Source organism: Desmodus rotundus, chromosome 1 (assembly GCF_022682495.2).
Source record: "Desmodus rotundus isolate HL8 chromosome 1, HLdesRot8A.1, whole genome shotgun sequence".
In the NCBI taxonomy this organism is placed as follows: Eukaryota; Metazoa; Chordata; class Mammalia; order Chiroptera; family Phyllostomidae; genus Desmodus; species Desmodus rotundus.
Window position 1 is genome coordinate 47418951 of NC_071387.1, and position 13864 is coordinate 47432814.

The 13864-nt window shown below is 42.6% G+C and overlaps 1 protein-coding gene and 1 long non-coding RNA gene across 16 annotated transcripts in view; one reads left to right on the plus strand and one right to left on the minus strand.

Annotated features, from left to right (window-relative positions):
• The window catches only part of TRPM3 (transient receptor potential cation channel subfamily M member 3), a 495102-nt gene that overhangs the window by 402192 nt on the left and 79046 nt on the right, over positions 1 to 13864 (plus strand). For all 15 annotated transcript variants that reach the window (XM_053923808.2, XM_053923764.2, XM_053923757.2 and 12 more), the window contains 5 exons: positions 2437 to 2466; positions 3398 to 3687; positions 4994 to 5222; positions 8086 to 8253; positions 12513 to 12653. In XM_053923808.2, coding sequence (XP_053779783.1) covers positions 2437 to 2466; positions 3398 to 3687; positions 4994 to 5222; positions 8086 to 8253; positions 12513 to 12653 — 858 coding nt within the window. The remainder of the gene's footprint in view (positions 1 to 2436; positions 2467 to 3397; positions 3688 to 4993; positions 5223 to 8085; positions 8254 to 12512; positions 12654 to 13864) is intronic.
• LOC123479235 (uncharacterized) lies at positions 3696 to 6247 on the minus strand. Its single transcript, XR_006654788.2, has 3 exons — positions 6161 to 6247; positions 4928 to 5032; positions 3696 to 4006 (listed from the first exon to the last, which is right to left on the minus strand). It is a non-coding gene; the product is annotated as an uncharacterized lncRNA (long non-coding RNA).

Genomic DNA, 13864 nt, shown 5'->3' on the forward strand with positions numbered 1-13864 from the left:
GAAAAACAACTATGTTTTCAAAAACAAAAATGAGTGATGAGTAGCATTGTTTTACTTTTCTTTTTGCAAGTTTCTGTAATGTCTGACTCAATAGAAGACAGCTAGATTCTCTTATCTACTTCTGCGCTCAGTCTGTTGCAAGATGTTGTTTTGGTTGAAATATAGGAAGAAAATCTGTCACAAAATGTGTTAAATATGATAGATATATCAAAAAATGAAGAAGTAGCCCTGACCAATGTGGCTCAGTTGGTTGGGCATCATCCCACAAAGAGAAAGGTGGCTGGTTCGATTCCCCGTCAGGCCAGGTCCCCAGTTGGGGGCGCACAAGAGGCAACTGATTGCTGTTACTCTCACACATCGATGTTTCTCTTCCTCTCTTCCTCCCTCCTTTCCCCCTCTCTAAAAATAAATAAATAAAATCATTAATTTTAAAAAAAGGAAGAAGAAATCTTTAGATAATTGTAGATACTCTTTTTTTGGTGCATCAAAATTCAACAAGAGGCAATTTCTTAAAGATTAGTTGCAACATAAAGTCTGAAACCATGTCAGTGAACTTTTCATATTGTTACATTAAAATCCCAACTTCAATTTGTATGAATCTCCTAACACCATAGATCGGCCTTTGTAAAATATTGGTTTGTTGAGTTATGTGCAGATTTTCCAAATGCTGACACATTTTTATTATACAATTTCAAAAGCTTGCATTCATTGTCACCTCTGATCTCATCAGAATAGTCTTTCGAGGTCATAAGGTGGGGGAAGGACAGGTTTTCCAAGATTCTATTCTTTGCTTGAAAATTTGAATTTTGTCTTTGGCAACCAACACTGTGAGTTGTTTTCCTTGAAATGACAGTCCTACTTCGTTCATTTTCCAAATGTCTGCCATTCAAGTCTAACTAACCGTAGCTGTCTACCAGCCATTCCTTGCATGATCGTTCAGGAAACAGAGTGGCCATAATTCAGTCCAAACAAGCCCATAAGGTGTTTTTCCTCAGGACACCCATCCTCGTTCAGTATGTAGCAGAAGTGCCTAATGCATAGTTCCCACTTCACCCCTCAGAACAGTGAAAAGACATTTTTTTAATGAGCAAGAGTAGAGATTTAATAAACATAATATTTTAGGCCTCTTCAAGCACATTCTCAAGTGAAACTATTTTGTTTTGTTTTAAACTTTGAGTGTGTAACAGTGAAATCTAATGATCACTAGTAAAGTCTGGTACCACGGCCTTCATTGTTGCTAAGGCACTCAGCAATTCCACCCATCATTGCTTCAGCACCATCAGTGCAAATATTAATATAGTATCCATATCAACTAACATGTTAGTGTTATTGTGAAAATGGCTTTGACTTCACAGCCCCCTAGAAGGGTCTCAGGAAAGACACCACCACCAACCTACCCCCAGAATGGCTTGCATGGTCCCTGGACCACATTCTGAGAACTGCTGCTGTAGCTGGTGGTGGGCATGATTTTTATTTTTACCAAAGCCTATCTTCTGCTTCCTCAAGCATTTTGTGGTGCTAGAAAAGAAATATGAAACCACGAAAAAGTAGAAATTTTTAAAAACCACAAATTTCCAACTGGTGGTCATTATGAAAGCTAAAAGCAGAAGAAAGCAAGAGAGACAAGGTATACACAATTCCTCCTGGAATGGTCAAACAAAACTTGGAAGAACTAGAATTGCTGTAATCTCATTTTGCACTCATATAACTTTCAAGATGGCACCCAACCATTTTGTAATACTTAAAACGTAGAATTGGAATCCCTCACCCTTGAGATGTAATTTTGCATCTCCCCTTGTTAAATGTAAGTCAAGTTTCTACAGGTGGCTGAGCTGCTTCTCTGTCCATCTCGGTCTGTGCCTACTTTGCACACCCCCAGTGTGCCCAGTGGTGCTTCTGTATGACACTCCCAATGCCACTCAGTGCCTTTGGCCCCACTCACCCTTGCTTTCCTGGACAGCAGCCTAGGGAGATGGCCAGCATGAAGCATCTAAGCATATATTTCTGAATAACATCCCAAGTCTCCAGGTAATAGAGGTCTTTCAGGGGTCAGAGGAACATCTCATGGTTTGATTGAATGTTCCATTGCTCACTCAAGTGCTTGATGTCACAGAGATGCCAAGCAAGATGGTTTTAGGAAGATGGAAGAAATTTTGGTCCACAATAGGGTTGATAAACCTGCAGGCTCCACCCCTAAGCAGTCACATTATGCCTTTCAAGTTTTCTAATTTTCTGTGATTCACCAAAATCACTAAATCCCTAATTTTCTAAGAATTTCTATAAACAAGTTCCCTTTGTGGTATTTTATTTAGTGAAATAAATAAATGCTATATGGTAAATGGAATTGTTTCATTACCTGTTTGAGATAAAGTAGAATTCTTTCTTTATATCTGTAAAGAAAGATCTAACTTGGTGTGTGAAATTTTTTTTTAACAGCCCAAAGCCTTGAAACTCCTGGGAATGGAGGTAAGTGTTTGCTCAAATTATTAGTTTCAATTATTCTATTCTTCTACACATTTCAAATATAGACATAAGTTCATTTCAGTGGTGAGGCTTAGGACATGATTCTAAAATAAGGAAGTAAAAATTTTCCCAGTGTTGGGAGAACAGGACACAGTTACTTTGAAAATTTTACCATGAAGTTACACTAGCATTGCAAACAAGGAAATAAATCCTATTTGAAATACGAACTTGAAAACCAAGGCAGCATATATATTCCAGTAAGCAAAATATATTCATGGGTGTTTAGAAATGGTACAGCTCCAAAGGCCAGAACTATTTCCCAAATGCATCGAATGAGGTATGCAGAAACTCAAGATGCATTGCCTTCTCCCCATCTCTTGTTAATATGGTCATCGCTGCGCACGCAAATGCACGTGTAGGATGTCCTTATCCTTTGAGAGAAAAGCAGAGTACTGTCCATCATGAGGGACAAATAACCCTACCTGCAGAGGGAAAAAATGGACAAAAGTAAAAAGAAGAAGAATATGGCCCATTAAAAATACTTTTTAAAGTATAACAACGATATAGTCCCATAAGACTGTGCTTATGCTTTTCTAACTTGTTTTAAAATTAGGCATGCTTGAGCTCGTGAGGCCTTTCAGGATTCGAGCTGGGACAGGACACAGGCATGCATACCTCAGAGCTCTCGTGGGTTTGGTTCCAGATGACCGCAATAAAGCAGTCATAATCCTTTTGCTGGCGAAGGGTTTTGCCTTTGATTTGTAAAAAGTACAACATCTATGAAGTACAATAAAGCGAAACACAATCAAATGAGTTATGCCTGTGGTTCATTTATGTATCCGTCAGAGCTAGGCCAATAGTAAAACAACTGTTTGCTGAATTTAATTGATTCATTTCTAACTCCACCTCTATGGTTTTTTCCCTCAAATTACAGGATGATGTTCCCTTGAGGCGAGGAAGAAAGACAACCAAGAAACGTGAAGAAGAGGTAGACATCGACTTGGATGATCCTGAGATCAACCACTTCCCTTTCCCTTTCCATGAGCTGATGGTGTGGGCCGTCCTGATGAAGCGGCAGAAGATGGCCTTGTTCTTCTGGCAGCACGGCGAGGAGGCCATGGCCAAGGCCCTCGTGGCCTGTAAGCTCTGCAAAGCCATGGCTCATGAGGCTTCTGAGAATGATATGGTCGATGACATCTCCCAGGAGCTGAACCACAACTCCAGGTCGGCCAGCCCAGAAAAGGGGGTGATCAGGGGACAAGAAGGGAAGGTAGGCCCCAAATACTGCGTGGAGGGTCCGAGCTACCTAACACGTTAAGGTGAGGCAGTATCACCCCAGGGGTGCACAGAGAGGGTGGGCGGGAAGAGTCCCCGTCTATGGCGCACCGCTCTAGATGTGGAGCTACGTACAGACACAGGAGACCGCACTTCTGCATTTCAAGCACCCCCCATGTCCGGTGTTTTCGCTGTGAGCAGGTTTGGTGTGAACCTCTTTGCTGCAGGCATTTTCACCACACAACTAACTGGCTGTAAAGCAACTTTGCTGTAAAAGATAAAATAACAAAAATAAACAAAAGACACACTAAAAAAGTCATAATGGAACATAAAGTATTAAAAACAAAATTTAACTGTATTGCAAAAAATGAAAGTACATTGTCTTTGAAGTCTTTCATTCATAGTATTATACTTTCCTTTTATATCTGCCATCGCTTGGTAAACTTTCGGTTTTGATGGGTGCCGGATGAATGCTCACTAAATGATTTGCCAACTGATGTGTTACCATTTTCTGGTATAGCGTGCGACCTGGCTTTATATGTAGTTGTCACCGTTCACAATTTTAAGAACACCACGTGTACTCCCCATTGTACACACCGTTAACCGTTATGAGGGCTGAGACTTGCACAACACACAAAAGGCAGTAAGTGCGAGAACTTCCTCCATGGAGAAATGAAGCCAAACTGACAACTAGCTGAAATAAATTAAGTTTGTAAACCCAGCTGTCAAACTGTCAACCTGTTATTTTATCTTTTATGGTGAAGTTGCGTTATAGCCAAACTGTTGTGCAACAGAAATGCTTACAGCAGAAGTACCGAGAGCTCTGCCCCAAGGGATGGTCCTCTTGTTGTGGCTATTTGACAACTAGAGGAAATGAGACTTAGTATTTAAGTAACTTGTGCAAGATCACACACTTGTGGTTGGCAAGGCTCAGATTTGAATGGAGGTCTGTCACATTTAAGAAGACAGACAGGCAGTACTGTGATCATTAATTTATTGGTCTGCGGCCCCCATGCATATACCTTGAACTGAGGGCCTTGAGTGCAGGGATCATGCCCTATTTGACTTACACCCCTAGTTCTAAACACGGTGTCTGGCACATAGAGATGTTTAAAGGATGATGGCTGGATGAATGAATGAATAAAGAGACTAGACCCTGTAAGAAACAACTAGACCCCTCAGAACCTACCTCTTTTGGCTTGCCAGTGGGTCTCCAAAATGGTCAAAAGATGACTCTTGACATTTTCTTTTTCAGGGACTTTGGCCAGCTAGCCGTGGAGCTCCTGGACCAGTCCTACAAGCAGGACGAGCAGCTGGCCATGAAACTGCTGACGTACGAGCTAAAGAACTGGAGCAATGCCACGTGCCTGCAGCTCGCTGTGGCTGCCAAGCACCGCGACTTCATTGCACACACATGCAGCCAGATGTTGCTCACGGACATGTGGATGGGCCGGCTGCGCATGCGCAAAAACTCAGGCCTCAAGGTCAGTGCACCCAGAGGGCCCTACTCACTGGGAGCGCCAGGCGTTTGGTTGGAGTTTTCCAAGCTAAATGTACAGTGGGATTGGGCATTCTTCTATCTTAGGATGGTGACTCTGAACCCTAACTGGGCATCAGGATCTTCTGTATAGTGGAGTTTGGGTTTTTTATTTTTCATATAGAGGCTAAGACCTTCCCTAAATTCTGCCAAATCAATAGAGATGGGACTTAGACATTAACATTTTTCAGAAGATCCAAAAGTGATAGTCACACTCAGGTATCGGAGGGGTACCATTTGCTCTGACACAAGCTATGCTATGCGAAGGGTCACTTACCTGGGCAACCTTCACTGCTAAGGGAGACCGAACACCCTGGCCTGCTTTGCACCATGTCATAAAGACACATTGGCTCTTAATTCAGCAACACTTGAGAAATTTATAAAACTCAGATGACAGTGAGATAGACTCATGTAAAGATAGCGCTAAATAATCTTCCATTCTTAAGTGAAGAAAAACAAGTTGCATATCAATTTATTACCTAAGTCCATTTTTGTTTTTTAAGCATGTACATGTTGAGTTATAGCTATCTAGATTAATTTTTTAAAAAGATACACAGTGTTACCTCTAGGGTTGAAGTATAAGAAGGATGATGTGTGGCTTTGCTCTTTTGTGTTTTCTTAATGTTTTTCAAAGAAAACATTAAACTGAAAAAAGGAAAAGAAAGATAGTAAAAATGAGAGAGGGAAGATTAAAAGAATGTGTTAAAATAGTTTCTCTGTTTAGAGCTTGTGGCTGTTACAAGTGAAACCAGGCTCCTGTTTACCTAGAACTACCTGATCCCAGTAACTCTGAGATCAGCCCAAAGCAGAAGGGCCGTGAGACCAGAGCAATAGCTGAGACCACCCTACTAAACCAGCACCCACCCCCCAGCCCCACCAACTCACCCTTTCATGGGCTCTTGGCCCAGAGTCACAGGTTTCCATGAAACTGCTCATGGGTGTTTCATAGCTGTGCTGTGAGTGACCGCCAAGCCTGGCTCTCAGCTCCAAGGACAGGGTGTCACGTCCCCTGAAGGCTGCCAGCATGCCACCTGAGCTTTCCCAGGCTGCCAGACACCCTGAGTTCAGGGTCACTGCTCTTTCTTTTCCTTTAGCTGCTCCAAATCCCTGTGGGATTTGAGCACAGGCTGTCCCTGACTCATTATTTGAGAACATTTTTACTTACCCTTCAGGATCCTCTTTGCCCCTCGCCTTGGTTCCTATTCCAGAGCCTTGTGCAACAGAACCATTTTAGGATTGAGGGAAGGGGTGAGAGATTTAAGGAACACAAGTCAGATGTCAGTGTTATCATTCAGAAATGCATTTGTTTCCTGGCAAACGGAGAATGAGGCTGCCCTTGTGAACAAGACCCATGCATTTCGTGTCATCACATAGATGTTTAAGCATGTTGTTTATACATGGGAGGAATTCAGTGCTGGACCCACCTGAGGGATTTGAACAGGGGCTGGTCATGGGGAATGCAGAGCCCGCTGGGGTGGGTGTGTGTGTGTTTGTTGGACAGTGGTAAGTGGCAGGACAAAGCTCTAAAATGAATAACATGCTTTCTTTTGTGGACTTCCTCAAGGTCAACCTAGAACAGCATTTTTTAGAGAAAACCAGATGATACAATTAACTCCACTTGACATATTAGCAAATAAATGCCAATAGACATACACATGAATTAATTTCACCAAGTCAAGTGCTATCTAACAGTTAAATGGGAATCTCAATTCTGTCCCACTTTTGCCTTGGGTAGCATTTCTCTTTCTCCTCCATTTCCCCATGCAAAGTGAGTGTTAAATGGGTAATGGGTAACATGTTTTGTTTCTCCAAAGTCAGATTGAGCTACCCTGCCTAACAATTCCAGGTATTTTTGTGATGAGCTTCTTTGCCACAAATATGTTCTCCACAAAACTAATTGGCCATAAGGTGATTTTTTCATAAAATATAAAATAATTAAAAATAAAAGGGGGCATTAAAAAGGACATAGTGAAATTCATTTTCAAAACAAAATTAAGACTATTGCAAAATACAAAATATTTGAATTCATTAAAATGTGTGTAGATTCATGTCAATACTATGCAAATAACCAATTTTATTTCATGGGTTGGACTTAAGTACTCACACGTTTCTTTGCTTGTTGACTTGTCTCCTCTTTTGAGCTGGGCTTCTCTTAACTGTTGTTCTTACTCTTGGCATATTGTCACATGTCTGGTGATAGATGTTCCAAAGTTCTATGCAAAATGTGGGTTCAACTCTGTGGCTTCAAATCACCAAAAGACTTGCAAACTGCTATATCAGTTATCATATCCTAGTATAGCATGGAATCTGACTTTACACTCTCTTATTTCACATTTTCAGTAAGTTTTATTACTATATTTTCTATCAAGTCAATAGACATAGTCGTCATTCACTGTTTTAAGACCACCACATCTACTCATACTGTACTACAGAGCGTTATATTATGAGGGCGAAGATTTATGTCACATAAAAGTCAGAGAGCACTGTCAACCGAAACAGTCAACCAGTTATTCTATCTTTTATGGCAAAATTGCCTCACAGCCAATCAGTTTTACAGTGAAAATGCTTTGGGCAAAGATATTTATGGCAAAGAAGCTTGCAGGGGGGGCAGAGCAGCTCCCAGGTGAACAGAAATGACTCTGTGGCACTAATGTGTATGGTTATTCAAACAGGCAGATCCCCACTTGGGCACAAACGGCAGTCATGCACCCCCACACACACCATACCCCCAGGCCCTCTGATTCTAAGCAACCCTTCTGATCTTAACCCTTTAAATGTGATTATTATTATTATCATTATTATTACTTTAGGTAATTCTGGGAATTCTACTTCCTCCTTCAATTCTCAGCTTGGAGTTCAAGAACAAAGACGACATGCCCTATATGACTCAGGCCCAGGAAATCCATCTCCAAGAGAAGGAGCCAGAAGAACCAGAAAAGCCCACAAAAGAAAAAGATGAAGAAGATATGGAACTGACAGTAAGCAAATATCACTCAGTTATTGTCCATGGGGAGCATCCATTGCTCCCTTGTCCCATCTGTATTTAAGATTCAATAACTCTTGAGGTCAGCCCTTCCCCTGGTGCTTTGATTGGTGCCTCTTCTGTGCACACAAATAACATGACCTCAGGAACTAATTCTATGTGAAAGTTTTCGGCCAGGGGCAGTGGTGCCGGACAACCCAACGAAATTCAAAAGCAAGACACCCTAAATTTTCCAAACAGGCAGTGCTTTCTGAACAACCAGGGGATGTGGCAGCCTCAGCACATGAAGAAGCAGAGGGAGTTCGTGACTGGGGAGCAGCCGGCTTCACTGAGCTGGAACTGTTCTACTGATCAGAAGCTAAGCCTCTATCTGTCTTCGGGGTCAGGCTCACAATGCAGGGCTAATTGAATTTTGAGGTTTGTATGGAAGGCTTTTATTAGCTCTTCCTGGTATAATTATAGAGCATGGATGCTTTGTTCTCCAGGGGGAATGGGGCAGCTGGGCATGGGACAGCTTCCCGCAACCCCCGCCTGGGCAGCGTGACTGCCACTGGATTGTATCCAAGATCTAAAAATATCACATGCTGTTAAAGGGACAAACAAGGCTTCATAGCTCTGGAGACATCAAGCAACAACTCCATAGGACCTGACTGATGTCCCCACCCTCCCCAGCACTCTGACCAGTGACTGTGAGGGCCCAGGGAAGCTGTAAGGGGAGAAAACAAAAATTGGTTTAGCTCAGGTGGCAAAATACCTTTGCGTTATGATCCTAGCGGGACCACTCTGTGAATTGTTCTTCCTCCAAATGAACAATATTTCCTTCCAGTAGGCCCTTTCTAAAGCTATGTTTTCAGGCACAATTTCAGGCCTGCATAGAGGAGAGGGCATATGCATCAGGCCACACTTTTGATTGATTAATCATTCATAGCTTTTGACTCACTGAGTGTAAAGCCAACGTTTACTTTCAGTTCCAATTTATAAAAATTGGTGGAGTCTCTACTTCCCTCTAGGATGTGGTGACTGCCTTCCTAAAGAGCTTACCACAGTTTTGACCTGCGGACCCCTTCGTGGAGAGAAAACGTTTTGATTATTAGCAGACACGTTGCAGTAGTACTACGGGCTCTTTACTGGCTCCTTCAGCAGTGGGGTAAAGAGTGTGTGGTCTGGATGCAGCATCCTGCCCCGTCCCCTCCTCACTGTGGAACCACAGGCGCCATTTCTAAACCTCTAACGTGGGAATAATAATAGCCACGGGCACATGCAAACCATATGAAAAGTGTGCGTGTGCACTGTGTAGACTGGCGTCTAGCACGTGGTAAGTCTTGATGACGTTTGCTCATATTGTTGTAACAGTGCTAAATGCTTCACATTCACTTAATTGTGGAATCCTTCCGACAGTCCCATGGGTAGCTAATATTATTTATCCTATTTTACAGATGAGGAAGCTGAGCCTCAGAGAGGTTAAATTGCCCAAGGTTACCAGCTAATTAGTTGTAAAGCTGGCATTATAACCCAGGCATACAGATTCCCATGACCATGCTTTTAGCTGATAGCTAAGGGATGCTAAAATTTTTTCCTAGTCTCAAATGTATGCCACCAGCTGGTTTGTTCCACCACGTAGCAGAGAGAACCCAAAAGTGATGCATGGGACTCCTGTTTCAAGTATGATGTGGCCTTGACATTGGTATACTTCCTAGGAAGACTCAAGGAAGGGTTTTAGGAAGGTAGCCAGAAGCTGAAGGCAGTGTTCTTTCTGCTTGCGTGTCAAGAAAGAAAACAAAGAAGGCAGCTCCCTACTCCGCTCTGTATACACAGCTTTAAGGACTGATCCTTCGAGAGGCCACGGTAGAGATGCATCTCTGGACTGAGAGCAAAGTCTGCTTCCCAGAGAATAGACTCTGCAGTTGTTCACTGAGAACCCAAGAAGAAGACACCAAAATAGCACTTCTGCCTGGGCTTCTTCCCCACAGGTGGGAACAGCAGGGAGAAAGGAAGGAAGGAAGGGACTTGTGGGCTGGCAGAGTCATGGTTGGACAGCAGTTGTCCTTAGGTGGGGCTTCCCTTGATCCTAATGACAAACATTGTCACTGCTCGAGCCCTGATATTGGCTCACCGTGGACAGGATTGGAGGGCGCAGCTTTTTATAAGATTAATATTTGAGCTTCTGTGTAAAACCAATATTTCCTCTCTTGGCATGGGACATTTTCTCTTGGTCCTTCCAAAATTATACACAAAATATCAGCCTCGGTTTGCTTCATTGTAGCAGCAATTAATAGCTTAGTTCAAACAACATCTGTGTTCAGGCAGCAAAAATTTTTCAAATTTATATTGCACAGTTTTGTCTGTATTTGACCCTGCTACGTTCTGCTTTAAGGAATGTAAGCAAAGGAAATGCTTGACTGCTGGGGAGAGAAATCAACAAAATCAGCAACTTAAGCTGCTTAAGCTGGAATTAATAAAATATCGAAAATGCTATACTTAAACCCATGAAAGACAAGCAGTTTAAAAATGCACTCACTTTGGAATATATCTGAATAGCAGAGGCAAAACAGGTTGTTGTATTTTTGTTGTTGTTTAACCTGCATTGTCATATAAATGTCTTCCATTTGCCTAATAAAGTCCCAAAATGTCCACAGACCCAGGGCATCGTTATGACTCTGTCAGGAAAGCCACTGTCCCTAGAGGTTACCTGAAGATGCCACTTTCCCAGAGGCGTAAACCCTCCAAGCTGCCTTCATTGTCATCTCATTGCGTCCTCAAATAGCATCGTGTTGTTGAGCACATAAAAAGCAAACAGGAGGAGGATTATTATGTTTATGTTACTAAATTATAAATTACAGAGGGACAAATATATAACCTCAGAGTTTGTTGGAGTCAGTGATCAATAATTTATTGCTCTCTAGTTTACTATATCCATCACAAAGATTGGTTCATCTTACTGATCAAAATCTACACCTAAATAGGCCATAGTACAGAATGTTACCTATTCATCAGTTCAAGGTACTTCTCTAGCTAAAGGGTCTATAAAGGAATGGAAGTTACCTTCTCCAGAAGTCCTATGATGGTTACATAGATGAGTGAAGTGCATATTTGAGACAACGACAAAAACAGTTGAAACTAATGTTTTTATTTCATGTAAGGTGGTTTGAAACCAGAATTATCTACTCACTGGTGGTCATCTATGTTCTCCACTTCAAGATAACCTTAAGTTATTTCTATAATTAGATCTCTCAACTCCAAACCTGTATTCCCAGTGCTTTTTCTTGTCCCAAATCTTTATCAGTCTCTAAGCAGTTAAAAGGTTTTATCCTATTCTCACCTTTAATGAAAATTTTATTTCCCCAACATTGTAGAACTAACCTTGTCTCAGAATGATATTGAAAGAATTAAAGCCAAGAAATTATACTGTAATCAATGCCTAATAGCATACATTTCTTCTAGTGAGAGGTACCAACTAGATCATTTCGGTCAATAGTATTTGAGAGTCTCGGATCACTTTAAAGGCTAGCTATTGCAATACTCACTGAACACATTAAATGCCAGATGTGTTGATTGTAGACCAACTTTCTAGCAGGTGCTAGTATTACCCTCATCTACAGACAAAGAAACGAAGTCTCTGAGAAGTTAAAAGACTTGTCCAAGGTGTCATGGGTTCTTAGGGTCCAAGTCAGGACTCGATCCTCCTTCTGAGGTGTCCAGAGCCTGGAACTCTTCACGAGTAGGACCTTAGCCATCTTCAGGGCAAAGGGTGGGGGAGATGTTTCTAACTGAACTAAGCTCCAGGCACTTCAATAACTAACCTCTTGAATACGCGTAACCTTTGAATAAGTTACATATTAGTGGTCTGATTTACCTTTGACTTAAGAGTCACTAGCATGAGTGAAGACGTAATTTGAACCCAGATATTCCTATTTCATGGGAGAGTCAGGTTGGGAGAAAAGACACATCTGTGGCCTCCCCAGGCGACACTCTTTCTCCCTCTCAGAATTCTGTGTATCTTCTATCACGCATGTCTTCCAGAGGTCCTCAGGGTGGAAGAGATGAGGATAGTCCAGAAATATCCCTAAGGGCTTACATCCCAGGAAAAGGTAACCAGATTCTATATAAAATGCAACAGGGAAGGCACAATCTCTGGGGGCTTTTGACAAAGCATTAAGCTTCTGTGAACATGTTTTCCTCCTCTGTAAATGAACACATTGAACCCCATGATCTCCAGAGCCCTGCTGTGATGGTATTAATTCTCCTTCACTGTAGGCAATGTTGGGACGAAACAATGGAGAATCTTCTAGGAAGAAAGACGAAGAAGAAGTTCAGAGCAGGCACCGGTTAATCCCCTTGGGCAGAAAAATCTATGAATTCTACAATGCACCCATCGTGAAGTTCTGGTTCTACACTGTAAGTATCTCCCCTTTTCTTCCAAATGGATGGCCTCAAAGAGCCAGTGTCAATTCCCCATGCACCCCCCTGGGTGGCGTCCTCCATCAGTCATAACATAAGGACCACACAGGCAGAAACAAAAGCTCTACAGCGACCTTGCTTTTTCCAGTAGCTTAAAAAGAGTTGTGGGGTGTGTGAGGTGGCTTCCATAGCTTCTACATTTCTCCTCCTCGCAGAAAATAAAGGAAATAGTCAAAGTGAGAATTAACAGAAATAGAAGTGAGATGAGCAAGCAGGAAAATAGACGTCATTTTACAAAATACCTCCCTGCTCTGGATGGATGAGCGCTGGATCGCAGCCGCCTATTTCAGATGCCAGTGCTGGGTTCGGGGGCACGGCGCTGGGTGCGGGCTGAGCAGAGTGTTAGCAGGAACACTGCTAAAGAGGGGTAGTGTTAGTGTGTTATTGCTCCCAATCTGGCAACGCCAACCTTCTTGCCCTGACACAGTTAGCATGCAAACAAAACAGCGGAAACTACTCGAAGCAAACTACAGTCATGGCAAATGCTGTTCGGTAAGCGCACCCTGCAAACATTTCCAGTCCACAAGATGAAAGATGGTCCCTGAAATAGCCTCCTGGTGTGGCAGAAATGGCTCGACCGTTGGGTTTCTACTTCTGCTTTTCAATGATGTTTGATGTTTCGGGGGAACTGTGGCCCAGGCCGTCTCTGCTTCTCTCCAGCCACAGTGGAACTGCGCCAGATGAAGGAGGGTGCATCTACCCCTCTGGCCTTTCTCACAACCAGCTATACACCAGTCACCTGAGTCAGCAACAGGATTCCCCGAGTCTGAGGAGGCGGTGACCCAAGTGCCCAGAGGAGGTGCTTTTTGTGGGGTCCTATATCTAACACTGAATGAACGCTGGCTTTAAACGAGGCTTTCTCAGCACTGAGGACATCCCGGGCAGAGTGAGTCTTTGTTAAGGAGGGCTGCCCGTGCACTGTAGCGGCACATTTAGAGGCATTCCTGACCCCTCTCCACCCGATGCCAGTAGTGCTCTTCGTGCCCCAACTAAGACAACCGACGTGTCTCCAGACGTTGCCAGAGGCCCCCTTGTGGGGTAAAGTTGCCACCGCTTGAAACCCACTGCTGTGAAGTATGGTCTTGAGAGAGGATGAGATATTATAAAAACAAAAAGATTAGAACTTTCTTAGTGAAGTAAAATTTAAA